General features: G+C 39.6%; 1 protein-coding gene across 1 annotated transcript in view; it reads right to left on the reverse strand.

Annotated features, from left to right (window-relative positions):
• Positions 1-23,566, reverse strand: part of LOC118090759 (ankyrin repeat and sterile alpha motif domain-containing protein 1B) — a 192,167-nt gene that overhangs the window by 36,711 nt on the left and 131,890 nt on the right. The window contains exons 13-15 of the mRNA XM_035126879.2: positions 20,043-20,611; positions 18,152-18,224; positions 4,188-4,294 (exon numbers count right to left, since the gene is read on the reverse strand). Of these exons, the coding sequence (XP_034982770.2) occupies positions 4,188-4,294; positions 18,152-18,224; positions 20,043-20,611 (749 nt within the window). The remainder of the gene's footprint in view (positions 1-4,187; positions 4,295-18,151; positions 18,225-20,042; positions 20,612-23,566) is intronic.

Consider the following 23,566-nt stretch of genomic DNA (forward strand, 5'->3'; position numbering starts at 1 on the left):
TGGCCATTAAGAAGCCCTCACCTTATTCTGCAGCTGAGAGCCCAATTCTCCTTCCATGTTCTATTCATGAGCAAAGCAAGCGCTTAGATTTCCAATGTTGTAGGAGTGACTACCTAAAGTGGGGGTGGGAATTTACCCCCTTGGGCTCATTCTTTACATCTAGTTCTCTTCTGCAACAAAACAACAAAAAGATGCATAGCATCTTAAAGTCTATATATTATTATAACATAAGCAGGGTTTTTTTTCAGCTGCAGCTCACAGGAACTCACTTCTGGCATCATTCAGCTCGGAGCCATTGCCATTATAAGAGCAAGGGAGGTTTTCATGGTCAGTTCCAGCACCTCTTTTTCTAGAAAAACAGCACTGAACATAAGCATTTGTGGACTAGGACCTATTCCATCAGATACCTGAAGGGTTTTCATTCTATTTTTTATTCTCTAGGGGCAGATGTGGCTTACCAACCTGGCAAGATAGCCCATCTAGGAGAAGGAATCAAACTCTGATCCTAAACTTCCATTGCCCTGCGGCTATACTCATCCATGAGAAAAGCTTTGGGAACAAACCCTGAAGAATAATCCATGCCTGCTGCCTTGTGGGACATTTTTGGGAGAAGAAAAGGCTAAGGAGTAAACCATACACGAATCTGGAGAGGAGTCCCTAAGACTGTTGTATGGCACCTTGCGCGCCTCCTTCCAGCAACTCCTGCAGCCATGCTAGTGTCAAATGTATTGCTCTGCTTTCCTTTGGACCACATCAGTGAGGCCAAGAGGGGGGGTCGTATTGTCTGTGCAGCTGAGCACCTCCATATACACTGCCCAGGTTTGCACCCTAGAGAGGTCACTTCAGTGCTGTTAATGTGGCAAAAACAATATGGGAGGCAGCAGTTATGAGTTACCAGTCACTGCAGCCACAGCAGGCACTGTGATTGTCCAGCGGTTTGACTTCATCCCCAGAGGTGAACTCAATTGTCTCTCAAGACAGATGGATGCCAACAAAACATTTTATTCTATACATGGGCACACAACCTTCCCTTCATACCCCAAATAGCCACTGTGGGGAGAGATTGGGTTTCTTTTAAGACACTCCCACAAATACTGACTAAAGGGGCAAAGAAACAGACCTTTATAAGTTTCAGTCTGACTTTTCTAACCTTATTTTGGAATTCTATGTTTTTTTTATTTAAGTCTGATATCCTGACTATGGCTGTTGATTCTTGACCTCTCTCTAAAATGACATCAAGGCTGTTAATGTAGTTTTCCAAATCCATCATGTGTTGGCTCATTCTAAATTTTTTGCTTAGCTGTTTTTCTACTGAAACCAAATGTTATCCCAATTCCAGTGCAAAACTGTAATCAAATATATTTAAATATCAATCATCCAGATTTTAATTCAAGTTTGCTCTGATCAGACCTCTTACAGTATTTTCCTGAGTGCGCATAAATGTTACACTGGGAATAGAAGAGTTAAAACTCTTTGAAAAGAATTATGCCCATTAGTTCATTAGGTTTCCTAAGTGCTTAGGCCAGACGGGATGCTATAATTTGCAATTAGCTGAAGTACCCTAATTGCAAGGATATAACTCTTCCACTGTCTTAGCAGTCAGTTAAATAGCACACTAATCATTGCTTTGTATTGTCTTTGATGTCATCATTGTCCTTTCAGCAAGTGCACACTATTCCATTATCCAACTTTTACTTTCAAAGGATACAGCTCACTCTGTGACAGATTACTGGGGGTACTATAAATGGATCTACTGAAGCATAGCCTTCTCATCTAGTGACTTGTTTCCTACATTCTGAAATTCAACTTGGGTAGAGCCATCAACAGGTTGCCTATGATGCTTTGTGCATCAACATTTTAGGATTACAGAATTTCACTCACTATAGGCAAAAATATTCTAAAAATATAACATGTTTGGAAGCAAGACATAGCTTGCATACTGCATTTGTAAATAATGACAGAAAAATAATGAAAATAAATTGAAAAATGTAGGTAAAACGAATAGAGGTTGTTTGCTAACAATATCTCTAATGAATTTACATGGTATTTAAATGCTTACTTTTCTTGCCAAAAGAGTATAAACCCAAGGGCTTATTTTCTAATGAATGCTTTATCAAATTTGCTTTTTATTTGAGAAAAAAACGTTATACTTTATGTGATTTTAATGAATATAGCACTGTTGTTGAGAGCTGCCTTAACATATTTCCTCATATACTGAAAATGCTATCACCATTAACTATACATATTCCTGCATGAAATATCTAGTAAGACATACATTACTACTTAATTCTAAAAAGGTGTGTGATGGTGTTGCTTAGGCAACAGGAAAACAAATAAGCATCAAAGTGTATTTCTAGAAAAACAAAATGGGAAGTATGATAAAGGAGGAACAAAAATGTCAAATTAATAGTGCCTGTCCTGATATAACAATTCAAAACTGGGAATTAAAATTGATAATGGGGTTGAATATTCCATTGATGAAACAAGCATTCATAAAACAGAATCAGGCAGCAGTCCTATAACCCACTTCCTTTCTAATATGTCCCACTGAACTAAATGGAGCCTTCTTCTTGGTAGACATGTACAGGTTGGCACTATACAAAATGTTCAGTGGATAAACATTTATTTAATGCTGGGGGGGGGGATGTTTTTCCTTAACCAAGTTCATCCTTTCTTAATAGACTAGCACCTTTTCAATACAGTATTTTGAATGTAAATGCTATTTGGTCTCTCTAGCATTAATAATCCTTGGTTACACTGTGCATTTTTAGTATGCTAGGAACTTATGATATGCAACTGCAGTGTATATATGTCACTTAAAATTGTTACTTTTTGAAAATGGGATATTGGTTAATATCCAAGATAATAATGTAACAGCAGTATAACATGGCTATGAATAACATGACACATTTTATCACTCATGATTACTTTTACTTTCTTCCTTACTGGTTGTATAATAATTTAACTGATTATAAGAACCTAACATTTCATCCAAATCTGTGCTAATTTAATCCCTTGTTGTACAACCAGCTATACAATTGATCTTACAATACAAAGGTGGGGAAAGAACCCATGTAATCCTTGAATTACCTTGGACATTTAATGCTGAAATCATAAATGGGAATATCTGCATAGGTATATCACAGGGCCTGATCTAGAGCCATTGAAGGTTTATCTGCTTAAAATTAGATTCTTATGCAAAATCTTATTGTATGAAGAAATTGGATTAATATAACCTAGAAGTTAGGAGTTGGTAATATTTCACACAGATATATTTTTTCAAATGCTTTAGAGCCACCTTGTAATCTAATTTAAATATTCTCTAACATCTTAGTTTAACATAACAGCTTTTCACATTTTTAAGAAAATCACCATTGTGCATTGACACAAAACTATGCATTTCATATAGCGTATGCAAGTTTTCTATTATGACAATAACACTGCAGCACATAAAAATCTGACTTCACAATTAGAAAATATAGTGAAATGTGTTATAAGAACAGCTTGTGAACAACAGGTGTGGTGAGTGTTACTACATCTAGGAACTGGAAGGTGTATACATAAGGGTAGGCTATTGCCTTATCAACTAAGTTACCTTTCTTCCTGTCCATGGTCATATTTGTAGAGAGCTTTCATAGATTAAAGCACTACACAAAATAGGGACACTGTATACCAAAGAAATCTGTCTTATCCATCTCTGTTAACTCTTTAATAGTTAAATGTAGGTGGGTTTTAGGTTTACATTTAAAGGAACAGCCATTCATTTCTATGCACTAGGGATATAGTTCTTTTTTAAAGCTCAACATACAGTAGTCCTTTTGAACATTTAGAATTGAATATGGAGATTAATTATTTTTACATAATTTCAATATTAACTAGGGTAATCTGTTCCCTACTGATACACTTGTCCTCACAGAAAGAAAAACTGATTCCACACCCCCTCAGGGGTAGTCCAGATGTATTACGCTTTTACTTTCTTTAAAAATGCTTTGGAATGAAATATGAACCAAGCAGAACTGTGGCTCCCAAATCCTCGTACTGGTAGGCAGATAGGATTATGCAAATGCATTTTTATCCTAAAGCACACTGCAAAACACAAAACAGATTTCCTTCTATGCTGTATAAGATTTCATGAGGCAAAAGAACCAGACATCAGTACACAATATTACACAGAGAAAATCACTTACCATAAACTGTACATTGTCAAATCCATTAGCCAGCAAGTGGTTCTCATACTGAGGTAGCCCAATATTTTCCAACCATTGTCCCACAGTCTGGACAGGGCATCTGGGTGCTGAAAGAGTTTGAGAAGGGAGGCGTTTAAGCAGGGAATATCCATCCACAGGATAATAACGATGGTCCTGGGCTGAGAGGTGGCATTGCCACATTGTGTTCCGAGAGAAATTGGTATCAAAGGAGCCCGCCAGCTTGTCAAATAAATGCTTCCAGCAAGAAAGAAAGTCAGAAGTAGCACATAGTTTCCAGGGCAAGCTATAGAGTAAGATCTGCTCCTACCTCAACATTTCGTAGGTATTAATCTCTACTACAGACCAGTACGTCATGCAGTGGAGGGGAAAAGGCATATCAAGCTGTCAGCTGAGCTGTTTTCTGTTATATGTGATTGTCGGAATACTCCACCATGAGCAATGCACTGCTAGCAGCAAGAAATCTTTTATCAAATACTCCTACATTCATCAGTATGCAGCTCCATGCCTTGCTCCCCCTCGCTCGCTCCCCTTCATTACACAGCCTAGGCTACACCTCGCATTTTCAATAATAGCCATCAGATAAGGCAGATTTTTTGTCTGTAAGCTGTAAGCTTGCTACTGCTGCTTCCACCTACACACCCATCCAAGCATCAATCTTGAATGATGAGAGCAGTCAAAACAAATGCAGAAAATAGCAGGTCATCAGAGGCAAGCTAAAACGCTAAAATCTGAATAGAACCTTTCTACCAGTGATGCATTACAGAGATCTGCCTGTTGTAGATTTTTTACGTTTCAGAAGACATCAGGAGATGCAAAGCATTAGCTGTAGCCTATTGCATGCTTTACTACTCGCTTCCTTTTTTTTAGACTGCACTGAGCTTTGCTCTGCTCACACAGTGTGCTCTAAACCACTGCTCCTATTAATTCTTTTCAATCAGCTCATAATGAATGAATAAAGTGTTGCATGTTTTCTTGTTAAAACCGAGTAACATAAATTGAACACCACCATTTCAGTCAAAATAATTATTTCTTCATCTTCTAAATTTTTCAAGCATAAAATACTACCAGACCTGTCAGCAAAGCTTCATTATAATCTGTTTAAAATTCAGTCTGAAAAAGGTAATCAATTCATGTTAACACTTACATGATTTTTTTACTATGTAAAATATCACATCCCTTTTCAAAAGAGGAACTGTCTGAATGAGAAAAGAATATATAAACATGATAAATTTTTAAGAAGACTGAATGTTCAATATTTCTAAATTTACCAATATAGCTGATACTCTGGGAACTATAATAATAATTCATTCATAAACTTTGTTTTTCCACCTTAAATACAATGTTTAACCACATGGCTAATAGTTTATTTATAGGAACTTTCTAAATATACATGAAATATGGTGGGTAGGGGAGTCACATCTAGTCAAAAATCTTGTTAGAAGCTTTTACCAATACATTATTTCCAGGTGTGTACTGCTGCAAATTAGTGCCTACATAAACAATCCCTTTATTGTTCATAACCAAAACATTACACACCCAGCACATGCGTGAATCAGAAAACACAACACATTATGACTCACTTCTAGTGCAACTGAAGTCAGAGGGAAGTACTGTATCTAGGTGACTTCAAAACATATTATTCAGCTCTTATAACCTATGTACTACTGAATGGGCAACGAAGCATTAATGAACTGGAAAATATTTATTGGAGACTTCAAACAAATAGTACTCTGTTTTGTTGCTGATATTTATTAATGTAAATTCATCCATTCAGAGCCACCAGGAATCTAAGAAACAGTTTCACAGTATTTTGAGAATTGAGGAAGCAGATTAAAGAAAGATTTTCAGCCAATCTTATGCACTTATGCAAAAGTAGGTCTATCAAATAAAACAGGATTTACCTCCTAGTAAGAGCCTGAATATATGCAGAGTTAGATTCACCCAAGTCCATGGATTTCAATGAGCTCTGCAAAGGATTGTGGGCCTCATCATTGGAAATAAATGTTTAATGTAATGTTTAATGTAAACTGCAACACACGTTAAAGAAAAAGCTCTTGGGTATGGTTTTCCTTCGTTTTAATTACCTGCTACATTATCTTTAAAAAGGGAATTAGCATTTCATTGACTTACAGATTTTGATTATTTTAAATTATTATTTTATGTTTTAGTACCATGCCCTCCTGCGACTAGAAATAGAGGATAAAATTCAATTTGTTCAATGACACAGATATAGAAACATGGAATTGTAAGACAATATACAATTCTGAAATGGATCCAGCTTAAACACGAACCTGCACACTTTATCAAAATGGCAGGCAGGGTTCCCCTACATTCATAAGATGGGTAATATATATGTGTCTATGCTCTGAATAAACAGACAGTGCAACTAAATGAGGCTATAGAGTGTCACATGCAGAAAAAAGAATTCAAGGAACTTATAGGGAAGCAGTTAACACAAAGGTGCGCAATTTGTAAGACATCAAGCCATATGCAGTCCATTAAGTTCAGTTTAGTGGCCAGAAGTGCTCAACATGACCTTTGTTTGCAAACCCAAGGAGACAGCAAAACCTGGAGATTTACCAAGTGCCTAGTGCTGCCATACACAGCAGATGTGCTTTGTTTGACTTGGTAGATCTGGCATTCAACACCAATAGGGCCAAGAGCACAGAAGGAGACTAACCAGGGACACTGAGATTAAAGGAATAGTAGCATGACTGATTAGTAATTAAATAAACAAATAGATTCTTAAAGTTGCACCTTCAACTGAGCTCAGAAATGAACCAGAACCTCATATAGGTGTAATAGCAACAGAGGCATATTTCCATAAAGCTGGTTCCTGCTAAAATTCTAGTTGATGCATTAGGGACTACATGAAATACTTTGCAAAGGCAGTTCTATGTAAAGTCTTTGCTTTGCTGTAACTTTGAAACTCCCCGCCATTTAAGACAACTAACTGCATGAGTTATCATGGCAAGTTCCCCCTTCACTAAGAATAGGGTTGCCAAATTTTATGGAAATTCGCCAAAATCCGGACTTCCGGCATGGGTTGCCATGCGTCCAAATTCCAGGAATTTTTCCCTCAGGCACTGTTTCCAACTGCCATATTCCAGCTATGTCCAAGAAATTCCAGACATATGGCAGCCCTAACTAAGACATGCATTGTTGGCAATTAACCTAAGCTTGGCAAATGCGCCCCTTCCATTTTACTAAACAGAAATATCCCCAAGTTGCAAAATTTATTTATCAGGGCAAATGTAGCCCATTCTAAAACAAACTGTGTTGTTAACCCATAATCGGTAGTCCTATTGACTAGAATCAGCTCTATCTTGTTTGGATTACACCTCCATTTAGTAACCCACATCCCGCTGTTTTTCTCACCTCTCTCTGCACTGAGGAGAGTAGGGGGTGGAAGCAAATCAACTGGTATGATTTGAAGTTTGCTTCCCAATATTCGTACAAGAAGAAATGGAGAGAGCAACATTCATCCAGGTGTGTTGAAAAACCTTTTGAAATTCAACATTCCTTCTCCATAACAGCATTTAATAGTAATTTTGATAAAGAACTCTCAAATTTGATTTATATAGCAATAACAGAAGGATGTTTTTGATAAATTCTGCATGGGAGAAGTCAAAAGAACTCTAGGAATAAAGGAAGCTGCCTTATACTGAGCACCATAAGTTTGTTCATCCTAGCTCAGTATTGTGTACACCAGCTTTACCTCAACCTAGTGCCCTCCAGATATTTTGAAGTACAGCTCCTACCAGCCCCAGTCAGCACAGCTGGGAGTTGTAGTCAAAACACTAGGATGGCATCTGATTGAGGAAGGCAAGTCTACCACAACTAGTAGTTTCCAGGGTTTCATATAGGCTTCACCTCCAGTCCTACCCAGAGATGCTGGAGAGCGAACCCTATGACCTTTACCATTCAAAGGATGTGCTCTACCACTAAGTCATGCAGTCCATCCAGTAATACTCATTGCTTCACATCATCAAATGTAAAAAGTTTGTAATATTCAGTCATGTTGAAACTTGACTTTCTAGTTCTTCAAATTTAGTTTTCAACTTTGAAAGGCTGATGCCATTCCCTTTGTGTTCCCGTCTAACACAATAGTTGTTCTACAATTCTTCAAAACTATTCTTTCCAGACATTTTTATTGGCCTAGATTTGTCATCTTATATACAGCATGATGCAATTTTCACAGCTTTGTGTTTCATGTCAAATAGATCAACACTTTTTGTTAAGAAGTCAAAAACAATAGTGCAACCTGCCAATTGTTTCTAAAGCAACATATTTAATATGGGGGGAATTCTAAATTAAAATATTAGATGGCCATTGATGCTGGAAATAGGATTTCCCTTTAACAGTGATTATCTTTTTAAAATGTGATACGGTATATATTTCAACTCAGAAGAAAGGGTGTTCTCTTTTGGAGATAATTGTTGAAATAGATCTTAATTAAACAGACAAGTAGTATGCTGTGGCTTTGCTGACTGACCATCTATGAGGTTGATGTCTTGTGATATGCTCCTACATTTATATTACATTTTCTTTCTTTTATTAAAAAACAATAAAAGTAAAATACAGGGAAGAAGATATAGATGTAGTAGAACCTGAGAATCAGAGTCTGGAGAATGTATTCTGCTACGTTTCTTGTCTGCAACCAGAAATGAGGCGAGAGAATCAGAGCCCGGTGCAGTGTAGCTTCTAATAAATGGTACCAACAGCTGCATCTTAAATAGTAAAAGAAATGTCATATATGGGGCAATGCAGCATGTGGCATAAAGGGCAGACCAAATGTGATCAATATGATAAGTGATTTAGTGACCCTTCACATCTATATGGTCCCTCAAACATCAATGAGGTTTTGTTTGTGTAAGCTGCCTGGCACTGATTTCCCCCCTATAATTGCTGTGAAACATACGGAAACACACTGAATCAGAACAGGAGGAGGTATAGCAGATAAAGAGAAAAGCTGTAATAAGGGCACGTCTTAGTCAGGCTTATTTAACACACACAAGGCTTTCCATATGGTGCTCTACATGCCCCAATTCTCTGCATGCTTGCAGGGCAGAATGGAGGAAATCCTGTTCTGTGCACTGCAGCTGCAATCCATGTATAAGAAAAGGGATTTCTCTCTCCCCTCCTCCAGAAATGTTTTTGATACCTTCAAACCAGGGAGGTTTGAACTTGCAGCAACAATTTTCCCCTGCAAAGCGGGGGATGGACCGGTTAGGATGGAATGTGATAGATTCATGAACACTTACGGGGTTTTTTCTGAGTGGATTGGCAGGTGATCGTGTTGAAGTCCTAGTTTCATTATGGAATGTTGAGACTCATAGGTCATTGATATGATTGCTCCTGAGGTCCCCCCGATGCTTCAGTTGGTATTATGGTAAGCAGTGATTGATGAAATGGACTGGGTGTGGGCTACAGCATAAGTGGTATAGTTCTTGCAGCCAACTGAGCATGTGTTCAGGCTCATAATCAAGCATACTACATGGCAGCGGGGGCAGCAAAGAGCTCCTGCTTTGCTGCCTCCATTGCATCCCCAAGAACCCATCCTGAAGAGTTGTTCCATGTGGTCCAGAGGTTGGTTACCCCTGACCAGGAGGGCAGACCTAAGAAAGACATGGATGAGTGCTCCTTGGCCCTCTAGCACCTGTGTGATGGAGTTCTGCAGGATTTATCCCCTCCCCAGTGCTAGTTAACATTTATGTGAAGCCATTGGGAGCAGTCATTGGGAGTTTTAAAGCAAGGTGCCACTAGTATGCTGGGGGGGGATTCCTTCCAGTAGACTGCACACTTCTTCAGATATGCACACAAAAGCTCATACCAATGACAAACTTAGTTGGTCTCTAAGGTGCTACTGGAAGGAATTTTTTAATTTTGTTTACAGCAGACCAACACGGCTGCCTACCTGTAACTAGAACTAGTATGCTGATTACACATAGTTCTATTCCTCCATACCTTGGGAATCAGGAAAGGTTGTGAAAGCTCTGAGTAGCTGTCTCAATACAGTGGTGGACTGGATAAGGGTCTATGTGTTGCTCATCGACTACCAAGCCATTGGCCAGTCTTGTGGAAGTCTCTTTTGTTTCTACTGCTTTTTATGAATAGGTAGGTGTGTGTGTGTGTGTGTGTGTGTGTGTGTGTGTGTGTGTGTGTGTGTAATAAACTGGGAATAGGCTTAATCAAGATCCGATAAGAGATATGCACTTGAGAAGCAAAGTTCAATACTAATTATGTACACTGAAGCTACTTTTAAATCTGAGAATTTTAACAGGGTGTTTGACTTTAATTCACACACACACACACACACACACACACACACACACACTGCAGTGAACTTCCAATGATGGCCAGGGTGGGGGGCAGCTTAGCTGACCTGCATCTTGGGTAGCCCTTAACTCAGGCAAGCCCAACCCTGTTCAAACTTCAGCCTTCAGGTAAGAGGCTGATTCAGGATACACACCCACAGCCAATGCCTAAGCCAAAGCTTACCTGCATCTGTAATCAATAAAGCTGTGGCAATTTTCAATTCCAGAATGTTGTTGTGGCAATTTTCAATTCCAGAATGTTGTGGTAGCAATTCTTTACCTGTTGCCACGTCAGCCCTTCCTGTCCCCCAGGGTACATTGCACCCAGGTTCACAAATGGATACTTCAGAACTTTTGTTTTGCAAGCAAATGCTGTGGTAATAATAAACCGTGCAGCTAAACTTAGGGAAAACCTAAAACCTCCCACTTTCAAGCTGCATGGAAAGAGCAGAGATATAGCCTACAGGTATGTTGTTCAAGCCAAATCAATGAATTTTGAGAAATAGCATGAACCTTTTAGACAAGCCTATATATCTAAAAATAATTTGCTTGCTTGCTTAGACATTGACTGAACTAGTAGCAAAAAAGTGTAGCAAAATATCAAATTTAATGTGGTCTCTAGCAGAAGATTAAAACTTTTCTATTACACATGAAACACTTTTTTAACCAAAAAGAGTTTTTATACTGGGTCCATCCTCATTCTACCTACAACTCCTGCTTTGCATAAGACATCTTGCCCGATTAATTACTCTAAAGAACTTGAAAGCCTGCACACTATTTTGCGATATTTTACTTGATCCTAATATAGGTATTGTCCAGCTATGGACTTCTAGGATTTTTCCTTACAAACCAACACAGCTGCCTTTTTATGTGTCTTGGTGAATACTGTATCTAGCCATTCAGGGTGGTATCTGCAACATGAGGATAATTATTTTTTACAAGCTGGAAAGGGATTTTGCATATTGAGAATTACATACCCTCCTATCACTAGGCAATACTACACAAGTTGGCTTGAATCAACTATTTTACTTATTATACCACACAAGATTTTTCTATGGCTTTGTTGATATAAAGCCTGCCATGTTTTGCTGTGCATCTGCTTTCTGCTTAACCAGGAAGCTGAAAAAGACATGAAAAAGCGCTGAATAATAGAAAGATCAGAGGTGTCTAAAAACTAGGGCCAGATTTGATGAAGTGAAGGGCTATGAGGGCTTTTTTATGATTTCTGGGTTCTGGATTCAGACCTTTAAATCTCCCCCTTAAATAAATTCAGACAAGACTCAAATCTTGGTTTGGTTTTTGGCAGAATTTAGGCCACAACTATATTGATTACAGAAAGTGAGTGGTTGCATAGGCTCTGGTTCAACTAGCTCCCTGCACCGTTGCAGGTAGCACTGACCCAGGGCACCAGCATAGGTCAGCCAAGGGTGAACACCTGGAATGGCACAAAGCCGGGAACAGGCTATGTCCACCACCCAGGTGTCCCCCTGGACTCAGCCACAGGCACAACCCCCTCACAGGGGTTGACCAAACAATTTGAGTCCCTGGATTCCTTTAACGGAATACCCTTCACATAGGGATGGTGAGACCGTTCTTCCATCCCTATCACCTGAACCAGTGCCTATCCGCAACCTTACAAGTTGTGACGATTTGCTACTCAGCAGGCGAAACCCAAATGGCACCAGCCAATCAGCCAAATGGGGAAAATTCCTGCCATGTCCCTGTCCCAACGACAGACGAGTCGACACATAGCAAGGTCAAGCGCACCAAAGCCCTAAAAGTAGGTGTTGTGACTGACCAATCTTACCCACACACAACACAGGTGGTCAGTCTCCAGGTCTCACCACAACATGTGCCCTCTTTAAGGGAGGACCCGATTTACCCCAAAGTTGTTGAGCTTTTTTTTTAGGATTTTATCCCAGGAAATGAGCTGCCACAGGGGCCGGATTAACTCAACCAGCGGGCCAGATTGGACCCCCAAAATGGACTTTGGACCTGCCTGAACTAGTCAATTGATTCTTCATCCCACTGTTCCTCACTCCAAAGGAAACATGAACCCCTGGAATCTCGCATGGCTCAGAGACTGGGATGGTGTGCAACAAGGCCAAAAGTTCCAAACGTATCTGTGCACATTTACATTATTGCTTAGATACAGCCTCTAGGAAATAATCTCATTTCAGAGTTTCTGTGCTTCAAAAGAGTTCTATTTAAAGCCTAAGGATGATAAATCTGCAATGATATTTCAGAGAAACAGATGAACAATTAATTTCCCATTCTCAATGTGTAACACAGCACACAGACTTCCAGTACTGCAAAGAGGATTCAGAATCATCACTTTAGAGTAGAGCTTTCCAAACTTTTCATGTTGGTGAGACACTTTTTAGACATGCATAATTTCGCAACACAGTAATTTAGTTTTACATAATATTGTGACATAGTAATTCAGTTTTACTAGCAAACTGGAGGTTAAACGAACCCCTTTCCACTCTTGGAAGGAGTGTGGGGAGTATTCGTGCAACACACCTACACACTGAAGCCAACACACTAGCATGTCGCAGCACACAGTTTGGAAAGCTCTACTTTAGAGTCTAGACCATCAACCCCCATGGGTGCTAATATATCAATTTCACCTCTACAACACATTTATCCATCAACCTTTGAAAATCCTGAAAGGAGGATAACAGTTGCCAGGCCACACTCCCTTTCCAGGCCAAACCCCTCAACGGCCCTGCTTCACATCCTCCCTGAGAGTTTTGCCTGACTGGAATGTGTCATTGAACTCTGACAATGCCTCTTGCCTGCTTATCTGGCACACACAGTGGGTGTTTGTGGGTGTGTGGAAACTTGCCTACAGGTAAAAATGTTATTATTACTCTGCCCACATTTACATCTAGCCCCACCCACCACTGGCATGTGCCCCGCCCCCAAGTTGCCCAGAATAGAATACAGTCCTTGGATTACAACCTGTATCAGATTTGAGTGCAGTTTTATTTTGGGAATCTTTCATAAGATTTTTGGGATCCTCTCATGGCTATAAAGCTATTTTAAGTATTCTAAATAAATGAATGAATAATGCCATCAGACCAAGATGTTAATATTTGCTTTCTTAAACAAAATTGCAAAGGTTTCCTGGTCCTAAATATTTTGAATAGCTTCTGTACCTGAATAAAACAGTTTTAAAGAGCAGAATACTTGCAGTATTTTTGTCTTTATTTTCTGATATCTCCCTGCTCCTTTCTCTAGCCTTCCTTGGCACAGAACACACATTGCTCCTATTCTTTGTTTACAGTTCAGATTATAATAGGAGATGAATAGGTTTATGCCGGAGCAATTTATTAAGTATAGAAAATCTTGTTACAATGTGGGGAAAGGATTGTGTGGCGAAGGCTATGATGCTATTTATGCACACTTGCCTGACAGCAAACTCCACTGAACAAAACTGGACTCACTTTCAAGTAAAGATACATAGAATCAGGCTGTAGGTGTCCTTCTTAACTATTGACTGAGTGGTCATTTATTCTCAAGCTCAGCCCATACAATTTTAATAACAGCATTTGTTAATGGCTGTCATTAAGAAAGACAATATTTAATGGTGTTATAAATAAAGTAAACTCTCAGAGTCTTGAATCACTCTGGCAATATGCATAACATGCATCCATATTAAAATATAGTCAATATCGAAGCCAGTGTCACATATTAGACTAATAAATATAAGTTATTATTGAAGTGTACATGTATGAGACTACTGTAGCTAGTGAGGATCAGCAGACAGCAGTTAAGTTGGCTGAAATCCACTGATTTTAATGGTTCTGTGTATGACTAACACTGTATATCAACCTATATTCTCCTAAATATATAAGAAAAAATTGTGGGGAAATGGTTTATATCAAAATGCCTACACATTTCCAATTAAAATTCTGTTCTAATTAAATACTTATATTTTATCTCATTTCTGCCCTTATAGAGGGAGGATATTAACAGCTTTGAAGGAAAATAAGCTTGCCAAAGTTACAACCATATGGTAACAAATACAGAGAATGGCCAATATAGCAGTGCTTCTTCCTTTAAAAACATTAAGGGTTTTGGGGACTCTATTCTATTCTTTTCTCTCTTATTTTCATCCTGGAGGAGATGAAACTTTGACTGTTACACTAAGATTACAGGTAGTAACTATACTCTCAACTATACTGAGGAGCTACTAACATACACCTCCTGAAACCAATATCTATTACTGATTACAAAAGACATAACTTTATCACATATTAACAAAATTGGTGCACTTTGACAGTGTTAGTGTTTAGAAAAATACATTTACTGTTTCCTGTTCTAAAATGTGTATTCTGATTTCAAGAGGTATCAGTTTGAGTTGGAAAACATGGCCGTGTAATATACCTTTACAGTAAAAAAATCGAGCAATCTGCTACTGAGCAATCTACTGTTGAAACAATATTGCAACTAACTACTTTCTTTCCAAAAACATTCATGAATATCATAGCAGTCTAGAGACTACTCGTGTGGTATAAGCTTTCATGGACTAGAACTCACTTGCAGATATACAAAAAGGTGTCTTCGGTTAGTGTGTGTGGAGACAGAAAAAATGTAAGCAGTGTGACCAAAAAGCTATGAAATGTAAAGGATGGCACTAGGTCCGTGAGATTTCTATGGAGAACCTGAACATATCTGAGGTAAGGATGGCCCATCTCCATATGTGCCAGTGGCGTAAGAAGGGGGTGCGGTGGGTGTGGTCCGACCCGGGTGTCATCACTGAGGGGGGTGACAAAATGGCTATGGGCTATATAAGTCTGTGCCATTTTTAACTGTCAGGCTAATTCAGAGAAGCAAAATGAATGCCTAACAGAACAACAAACTATATTGCTGGAATCAATCAAGAGCAAAGGCATAGCTAGGGGGCGGGATGGTGGTGGACGATACTGGGTGCCACACCATGGAGGGCAGCACTTACCGCAGGGCCTGCAGCATGCCCGAGCCGCGCATCTCTCTTGGGAGTGGCACAATAGCTCGGGCACCTGCAGGCTCCACGCTGCCCAAAACGGCAGCGTGTGGCTTGCATCCACCCGCCACCTCTCCCTCAGCCACCCTACAGCTAGGGGGTGATGAGGCTCAGTGCAGCGCACCCCAACTTGCCCCGCCCCTGGGCCAAAGGTGCATGCGGCGTTCCAGGCACCTGAGCGGCTAGCTACACTGCTGATATGTGCCTGTCCATAATTTTAGATCCTCAGCAGAGAAGTATAGTAAGTGATACTGGGAGACACCCTTTTCAATGGTAGAGTCCCTGCTTTGGACTGCCACCCCTAAAGGAGGTTGCATGGCTGCCATTCTAATATTGTTTTGCCTTCAGATTACATTTTTAAAAGTTCTAAGGTATGCAGTTCCTTGGTCCTGCAAATTGAGCATGGATGTCTGCATAGGGGAATTCTAAACAGACAGACCTGAATTACATCTGCAGAGGTACATGCTAATCACACAGATAGCAGAGCGATACTGGCATGTAATGATTAGGGCTGGTTAGCAATGATTAGGCCCCAGTGTCCCTTTGTAACCAGAGCTCCTAATGCTAATGCTGGTGGTTAAAAATAAGCAACTGGAAACACATCACACAGTCATATGTAGAGAATAACAAACATTTAAGTCATGTCTGCACCACAGCTTTAGTTTGCCAAACTGGCAGATATGACCACCAGCATGGTCAGTATTTTTTTTCTTTAGAAAAGTTAAAAAAGAAAAAGAAAATAAATACCAGTTATATTAGCCATCCATATTTCACCAGCAAATTCTATCCATACTCACGTTACAGGTAGGTAGCCGTGTTGGTCTGGATCGAAGTAAAATAAAAAAATTCCTTCAGTAGCACCTTAAAGACCAACTAAGTTTTTATTTTGGTATGAGCTTTCGTGTGCATGCACACTTCTTCAGATACAGTGAAATGGAAGTTTCACCAGGCCTTACGTTACAACCGCATCTGTTCCAACTCTACAGACAGAGAATCTCACCTAAGAGATCTACAGCAAACCTTTTTAGAACTAAAATATCCACCTGATGAAGTTAAACAACAGATCAACAGAGCCAGACAGATACCTAGAGAGAACCTGCTGCAAGACAGACCCAAAAAAGAAAATAACAGAACACCACTAGTCATCACATACAGCTCCCAAGCTAAAACAGTACAACGCATCATCAGAGATCTACAGCCTCTCCTGGACAATGACCGCTCCCTTTCTCAAGCTCTGGGAGGAAGACCTTTCATTGCCTACAGACAGCCACCCAATCTTAAACAACTCCTCACCCACGATAATACAACCACCAGACTTAACATGGACACTGGTACCAGAGCCTGCAATAAACCCAGATGCCAACTTTGCTGCCACATACACCCAGACAACACCATTACTGGCCCCAACAACATCCAACATACCATCTCAGGACTATTTAATTGCTCATCCTCTAACATTGTGTATGCCATCAAATGCCAACAGTGCCCTTCAGCTCTCTATATTGGACAAACAGGCCAAACCCTACGCCAAAGGATAAATGGACATAAATCTGACATCAGGAACCAGAAGACAGAAAAACCAGTAGGAGAACACTTCAATCTCCCAGGACATTCTATACAAGATCTCAAAGTAGCTGTCTTACTACAAAAGAATTTCAGAAATAGACTGGAAAGAGAAGTTGCTGAATTGCAACTTATCACCAAGCTCAAAACCATGGAGGGACCTGGTTTGAACAGAGATATCGGGTTCTTATCTCATTATACATGATAAGCGATCTTCAGCCATCTCAACCCTTGCTTTTTCATGCAAAACCATTTGCAGTCGTTTGCGGTAATCAACAGCTATCAGTCAGTCAATCACCCATTTCCACCACCCTTCTGAGTGATCCCCCCTCCCCATCCCCACCCCTCCCCACCCCTTCTCTACATAAGTGCCTGGAAACATCCATTTCACTGTATCTGAAGAAGTGTGCATGCACACGAAAGCTCATACCAAAATAAAAACTTAGTTGGTCTTTAAGGTGCTACTGAAGGAATTTTTTTATTTTATCCATACTCACATAAGTTAATTCTCTACCAACATTTCCTGACAGTTTCTCCTGTTCATCTCCTTTGTGTTTCACTTCCTCAAACCATTCTAGTCAATCATGGTTTATATCATTTACACTGATCTTTTTCAGTAGTCAATAGGAAAACATTTCTGGCTTAGATATAGCTGTCTCTTTAGTTACAATTTTAGATAACGACACTTGCTTTTCCTTGCACAGAAATAGATGAGCAATGTGACATTGCTAATAGTATCCTATTGGCATATCTATCCACAAATGAATTAAAAATGATAAAAAGAGGCACTGAATTTAAGCATATGCTTTGAACATCATGGTTATTCAAAGTCAAAAAGCAGAATGAGTTTTTTTAATTTTAGTACTGAATAAAGGGTGAAGAGTGCCCCAAAACTGCTGTACTACATCAAAAATGCTGAATGAAATTTAACTCTGGCTAGTGCTACTAAAATATGATACAATCACAACACATGGCTATATTTTACTATTTTCCTAGCTTTCACAGTAGTGATTAAGGTAATCATATTAATAGAAAAAGTATTTCTTTCTTACTTGCAATACCATCATTAATCACTTCTAGTCCGGTAGTAATACCAGCATCTATGGAACTCATTATTTTATCAATCTGAAAGAAAAAAAGGGGGGGAGTATTAAATGCTATGATTATACATCATGATACATTTACAAGTATAGAAACAAAAATTGCTAGTATTATTTAAGGGACAATAATAGACTTGAGAACAGTACACAAAAACATGTGACCGGCCCCTCTTCAATCTCAGTAGCTTCAGAAATTATCTGAGAAGCTCAGTCTATGCAGTTCCAACAGCATGGGGGCCACCCTACTAAATGTTGGGTGAAGGTCACCTAACTCTTAAAATGTTTGGTATCATAGCGCACACAGCAAAAAAAAGGGGGGGGGAATGGAGCTATGATTTTTTAAAAAAAAACTTGAAACCCTAAGGTTTGGTGAGGGGAATCTAGTCAAAGACTGTCCATAAAGAAAAGATGCAGACATGTCCATATTTCAACAGGACCTTTTCATTCAATTACCAAGCATAAGGTATATGTGGTTTTACACGAAAGGGCTGATGGTCATTTCTTCAATTAGCTTTGTTCCACACACCCACAGTGCTTGCCAATTTTTCATTATACACTTCCTTCTATTGTCCCTTGTTATAGGGAGACTGGTTGAATTAACAAGAGATTCCCTTGGGTTTGAAAACTGCAGTTTGCAGAACCATTAATTGGTTTTCAACCAAAGGCCACAGATTACATCTAGGTGACTGAATTCTCTGTGGAGATAATAACCTCTGTTAAGCTTATGGCACTGCAACAAAAACCTCTGAAATTTGTGCCAGATATCTAACTGCTCTGGGGCTATCACAATATATATTCTTGAGAATTTTTTCATTTGATATAGTACATTTTTTCATTTTCATCAAAAAACCAAGCACACTTTTGATCACGTGCAAAGGATTATATACAGCTAGCAATTTTTCTACCATTTTTTTAAAAAACCCACTTACAACTCGAGGTTCACCAATTGATTTAGAATGTGTGGGGATTATTTAATCTCCAAATGTTCAACAGGTCTTCTCAAGTGACCTGGAGGGCTACAAACTGAAAAAAAGAAAAGAAACACACATACAAATGCAAAAAGTTCCACTGTGCTCAGAGGTCTTACAGTGCACAGGAACATGTCTGCTTTATGATAGGGCAGATTATTTGTCCATCTCAGTGAGTATTATCTAATCCAGCCTTCACCAGCCTCATGCCTTCCAGGTGTTTTGGACTACAGCTCCCTTCAGCCCCAACCATTACAGCTTTTGGAGTTATATTATTTATTTATCCTACATTTTAGACATATTTTTTTGCACTCAAGGGCCTCAATGCTCTTTGCAGAGTAAAAATTAATCAACAAAGACATTAAAATCATAAAATGAACAAAAACTAAATTACTCATCCAACAACGTATTTAAAAAGGAACAAGTCCAACCCACCAAACTTCAAGGATGAGCACAACAAAGCTCACTAAGCTTTCTAACCACTCTCTAAACAAAAAACATAAGCCTGGGTAAATAAGAATGTTTTTGCCTGGCACCTAAACAGAAAGCAGTGGTGCCAGGTATGCTTGCTATTCCACAAATGGGGAGCCACCTCTTAAAAGACACATTCTCATGTTGCCACTGTCCATACCTCCCTTCCATAGTCCAAAGAACCCAGAGGACAGTTGACTCACAAAAGTTGGTCTGCTCTAACTACGGTAGTAGTGACTTCCAAGTGTGTCAGGAAGAGGTCCTTCCTATCAATCTGCTTCCCAATCCCTTTAAAACTGGAGATGACATTCAACTCTCTGAATTTTGATTCAGGGCTCTCCATCACATTCTCTTTATCTTTCATGTATGTATGTATGTATGGTATAAAAACATCAGAGGCTTACTTCTTCCCATTCTGAAGTAAAGGATGGTGTTCTTTCAGAATTTCTTCTAGAGCTTTCCAGGTCTACTGTAGATTCATTCCAATTTCTTCTTGCTTTTTGCTCATTAGATGGGTAGGAAATCAGATTAGAGTCTGATTTTGAAACGTATTTGGATAAATGCATGTCAAGGAGAGTCTTTGGCAAAGATCGTATCCTCCCAAGTGTGCAAGCACGTTCCACAAACCCTGCAGCATTAACAACCCACTGATCCCCAGTTCTTGTGATGCCAGCCAGTGTGTTAGTTTCTCCTAGATTACTTTTAGAAGGAAATATAGTTCTGCTTAAAATGGGTGGTTTTTTCTTTTTAACTGAAATATCAGTGCTGTTTTCTTGTTGCAGCTGTGCCGAATTCAAAATACTTTGGATTGAATTTTTGTGGTAGAATTCATCAGCTGGGCTCCCTGTTCTATATAGCTGAAGTGGGTTTTCAGGTGGGTCACAAGCAGGTGATGATCCATGAAGTAGGCCAGCAAACTGTTCAGCGGAGTGTGCTTCAAGTTGCTCACTTTCAATGGAGGTTTGTTGAGTTTCTGTAATATAAAATGTTTATTTCAATTATTATTTTTATCAAATATTCTTCAAAATGGAAACAAACTTCTCCTTCAACAAAATAGTAATTTTAGCATGCTGCTTATTGTGTACATTTAAAAATACCTGACACCTCTTGCCAAAGAAAAATGTATTTGCAATCGTTTCCTTGACTATACTAACTGACTAGGACTCATTGTAAATAAACCTTGGCACAACAGAAGAGAATGGGAATGGGAAATATTTATTTACTTGCTTTGCTACATTTCTATAGGCACTGACTTAGTTACCTTTCTTTAGAAGCTCATGACGTGTTTTTAGCTTTATTTTTTAAAAAAACCTAATGAAGAGGACACAAAACAAAGTCTTATAACACTTTGAAGACTTTGAACAATTTTATTGTTGCATTATTTTGGGAACTAGAACCCACTTCATCATATGAAGAATTATCGGCCTCATTGGCAGATCTTTAATTATACACATTGGTACAGAGAAAACAAATAGTCAGCAGCAGGACAAACAGGTGGAATCTACACACATATAAAAACCATTCTGAAAATGTTTTCTTTTAAGTGTTTTTGAAAATACATTGAATTTTCCATCAGGCTCACCATCGCAATCTCGTGTCACACTGCACTTAAAACACACTTAAAACGTTTTATCTGCAGCTGTATATGGTAGCTGAGTCCTGTGGAAATACCATGAAATGCAGTCTATGAAATTCAAGGGGTGAAATCAGTGACTTCTTACATTTATTTACAATGTCCTCCCTCACTCCACACCAATATGTTTTAGTGGATCCTGGTCTACAAATACTTGTGCTGCAATACATGTGCTAGGTGCTACAAGAATCCAACAGATTAACACAGACATCCCTCTGAAATTGGTCCCTGTAGCGGGCTTACCCTGCTAGCTGCCCCCAATTAAATATAGTGGACCTACCTCACGTTACCAATTAAATGAATGTCTACAATTTACCACAGGCTACCTGGGTGGGGGCCTTGTTTAAGGGAAACTGTGGTTAAGGGAGTCTCAGGCAGGAGTTAATCAAGGAAAGCTTTATTTCCAAAAAAAGGAAGTTGGTGAAACAAAGTTGGGTCAGGAGATGTGTTTTTTCAGGTAGAAGTTATTACTTAAACTAAATATAAGAGTGTCACAGGCACAGTGTCACAGTAGTACAGGCATAGCTTCTCTTAAACTCCCTTTGCTCAAAATCAGTTGTTACACTTCAGTTTCTGTTGCTGTTTCCTAGGTCCTTACACTTAGGTCAGGCAGATGTTCAGGTCAATGCTTTCAACACAGTTTATTAATTTGGTTCACAAGCAAAGTCAGTTACTCACTTTTTAAAAAAGAAATCCCACTCCTGAGGTATTCTAATCAGTTTAACAGACCCAGGGGATCACCTCACCCCTTGTTTATGGTTTGGGAGACTTCTTTACCTAGAAGTACTCTCCCCTCCTGGCTAGAAGGGGACCCAGGTTCTACCTCTCCTGGCTCTACTCAGCCCTCCAGTTAACTCCTGTCTGTATACCTTCCCCAGACACTCAACCTGGTTTTCCTAACTCAAATCAGAACCAGTTTCCCTCATTCGAATCACTATCTCCCATCTCAAATCAAGCCTTCTCTCTGTCTCCAGTGTTTTTTCCCTAAAAAAATAATAATAGGAGTCTGTACTCATCATGAAGTTGTCACTGTAAGGGCCACACTTTTTAACACCAACAAAAGAGGTGCGGGTCTGCGTAACCTTGAGTACCCCCTGAAAAAAAGCATTGTCTGTCCCTATCTAACTCTCTCCCTCAGAAACTGCTCCTTTTATTCTCTCTCCCAGAGTGCTGCTCCACCCACTTCTGGCTATTATCTTGGTAGCCAATCAGAGAGAGGCTCCAGCACTCTGGTGGAGTTTCTGAGGGACTGCATCCCCAGACTCTTTTCTGGCTCTGCTGCCCGTCACAGTTCCCATAGGGAAAGGTGACCTAAGAGAAAGAGGATTGCCCAACGCAATTCAAAATGCTTCTTATACTAGGTGGGGATGGGAAGCCTCCTGGCTGGATAGGATTTCAATCTTGCATCCCACACCCCAAAACTTTAGGAAAGAGGTGGGAAACCTTCCCTTCCGGGCAACCTCTGGGGGAGTCACATGCCAGTGGAGGCAAAACTCCAGCCAGACAAAAAACTCAAGGAGGGTGAAAAGCATGGCCAGTAAAGGACCATGGCACAGAGTGGCGCAGGTAGAGCAGCTGGGAGGGCTGTATCTGGCCCTCAAGTATGAAGTGCCCCATCCCTGCTTTGGCAGCAGGCCCGGCTCTAGGTGCAGTCCCGGTGGCACGGGGCGCGGGGCTGGCAGGGGAGGCTCTGCGCAGCAAAGCCGCACAGAAGCCATGCTGCGCGCTGCGAGGACGGGGTGGCGGAGCGATCTCCGCACCTCAGCGCCAGGGCGCCCGACCTGCTCAAGACGGCCCTGTTTGGCAGCGCACCTTACTGGTTTGCCAAACATTTTCTCTGCCTATGGTCTACCAATCTGCTTTCACCCCAAGCATACACATGTCAAAGAAATGGACATACAACCTCTCCGACATGCAACACTGAATCAGAAGAAGGGCCAGTAGGCAAATCCTTGCACCAGGATTAGTTTCTGTTATTCTATTGATTTGATATTTATTCTAAATGCATTTACCAGAATAAAGATGTACAATTTGTATTTATGTAGAAAATCTGAAACCATCTACCCATACTGGAACTTTGTTATTTGTAAGTATCTAAAAATACAAAGCTGTTTTAGCTTAAGGGTTTTGGTTTTTTTAAATTATATGATAAGAGTTTTAAAAAAACTCTTATTTTAAAGAAATATCCTGAATATTCCGTTTTAGTACATCTGATGGCATTTTGAATCAGCTTCACCTTGGTTCTGATTCAGGGTAAACTGTTAATATATTTAAGCACTGAATTTGAATAAACCC

This window comes from Zootoca vivipara, chromosome 10 (assembly GCF_963506605.1).
Source record: "Zootoca vivipara chromosome 10, rZooViv1.1, whole genome shotgun sequence".
Lineage (NCBI taxonomy): Eukaryota > Metazoa > Chordata > Lepidosauria > Squamata > Lacertidae > Zootoca > Zootoca vivipara.